At 35.0% G+C, this 1836-nt stretch overlaps 1 protein-coding gene across 1 annotated transcript in view; it reads right to left on the reverse strand.

The window, feature by feature from the left end:
• Positions 1-803, reverse strand: part of LOC107684482 (kinesin-like protein KIF19) — a 47418-nt gene extending 46615 nt beyond the window's left edge. The window contains exon 1 of the mRNA XM_016480738.1: positions 456-803. Coding sequence (XP_016336224.1) covers positions 456-494 — 39 coding nt within the window. The 5' untranslated portion in view covers positions 495-803. The remainder of the gene's footprint in view (positions 1-455) is intronic.
• Positions 804-1836: the final 1033 nt, after the last annotated feature.

Below are 1836 nucleotides of genomic sequence, written 5' to 3' on the forward strand. Positions count from 1 at the left end.
CATGCAGTATACAGAAATCAAGTATACACACGCATAGTGGATGCATATTTATTTATTGTTTATTTTATATATATATATATATATATATATATATATATAAAACATGAGCTAACTATATCTCATAATACACATACTGTGTATATACACATACTGTGTATATACACACACTGTAACTCTATACTGTAACTCTACACAAGTGCATCAGAATGCATAAATGTATATACTCTATATAACATACATAAATAATAATTATTATTATTATTATTATTGGTTGAAACAAAGTCTACAACTACAAGATATTGTTAGAATATAAGCTATATATTTGATGACACGCGAACAAAAATGTAAACACAGTCTCTAATCTACCTAAATACATACACATTTGGCTGAACACAGTCTACAAACTCTACAAGACACAAGTGCAGGTAAATAATAAGTCACTGGACTTAACGTACTGTCAGCTGATGATCCTTTGATTCTCCAGTGTCCTTCATCGTAATGTTTTGCGGGACGTTTTCACGGCTATTTGTCAGCTAAAACACGCGCGTCACGTGAAGAGAGCGCAGCAGACGCCGCGCGGTCATGATTCATGCAACAATTCACCTGCGCTTCTCTCTCTCTCTCTAAGATTATAAAACAGGCTGAACGGTCAAACGCGGGTCGCGAGCGTCTCTTAAACGCCCGAGAAGTCCGTCAGGTCCTTGTTCTGAGGATGTGTGTTTCTCCACCCACAGTAAACCGTGAGTGAGTGTGTTGTGTTTGTGATGTCCCTAGAGATGAGCATGCTTCTTCACTCAGGTGGACAGACATTCTCAGACTCTGAGGCAGCAGCGAAACCTGCTGGTCAGGAATTGTACTGCAGCGTTCTTCCTTCGATTCAAAACTGTTGGTCCTGTTTCATGTCAGTAATAGTTAGGCCTGGGTTTTGACACAAATGTCACGATTCGATTCTCATTCACAAGCTTGCGGTTCGATTCGATTACCAATTCAATTATTTTGGATATATATCAGGTACAGTACATGCCAAATTTTTTCAAGGAAAAAAGAATCTCTCAACTAATGCTGTAAAATATACATTAGTCAGTTGGTAGTGGTACTACATTACTATAAAATTTAAGGTTAAAACTGACTGATTTGTAGGCTGTACAACTGCAAAAATTACACTTGATGAAGTTTTTTAAATAATAAAGTTACAATTACGTAATAATATTTCTACTTCAATACGTTTTTTTTTAATATAAACATTTAAATGGTGGCTGTCATAAAAACTTGATGGATTTATTAAATTAAACATTGAAGAACAGTAAAAAATTATAATGAATATGTTAGGCTATATGGTGCATATACAGTATTTAGCAAAATGCCCCAGTTTATTTTTCTATCTGACTAATGAGGTAAATGTGATGTTACGTTTACAACCCGTTATATTTTGACGTGTTTGCGCGGCTGAAACACTGATTGAGCGATTATACGGATTGTAAAGTTGTACTCTTTCTTTTAACTTACCTTCGGATGTTTAGTTATGTTTATTTTGTGCTGAAACTGGTATTGATGTGGAGGAGATGATCAGTTCACGTGCACCTCGCGCTGTTGAATTGTTACTACAGCACAGCAGTCTGTCACTCCACATTAAACAGCGGCAAAACAAAAATAATAATAAAATAAACGGCATTTATTGTTTAAATACTGCAGTACAATGGACAGAATTTGAAAAATATTGATATCGATATTTTTTACCCAGCCCTAGTAATAGTATATAATTGAAATTATATATATATATATATATATACAGGAGTTGAAGCCTACAGCCTTTCTGTCCATGCAGCAACTGATGGA

Source organism: Sinocyclocheilus anshuiensis, unplaced genomic scaffold (genome assembly GCF_001515605.1).
Source record: "Sinocyclocheilus anshuiensis isolate Anshui unplaced genomic scaffold, SAMN03320099.WGS_v1.1 scaffold1833, whole genome shotgun sequence".
NCBI lineage: Eukaryota > Metazoa > Chordata > Actinopteri > Cypriniformes > Cyprinidae > Sinocyclocheilus > Sinocyclocheilus anshuiensis.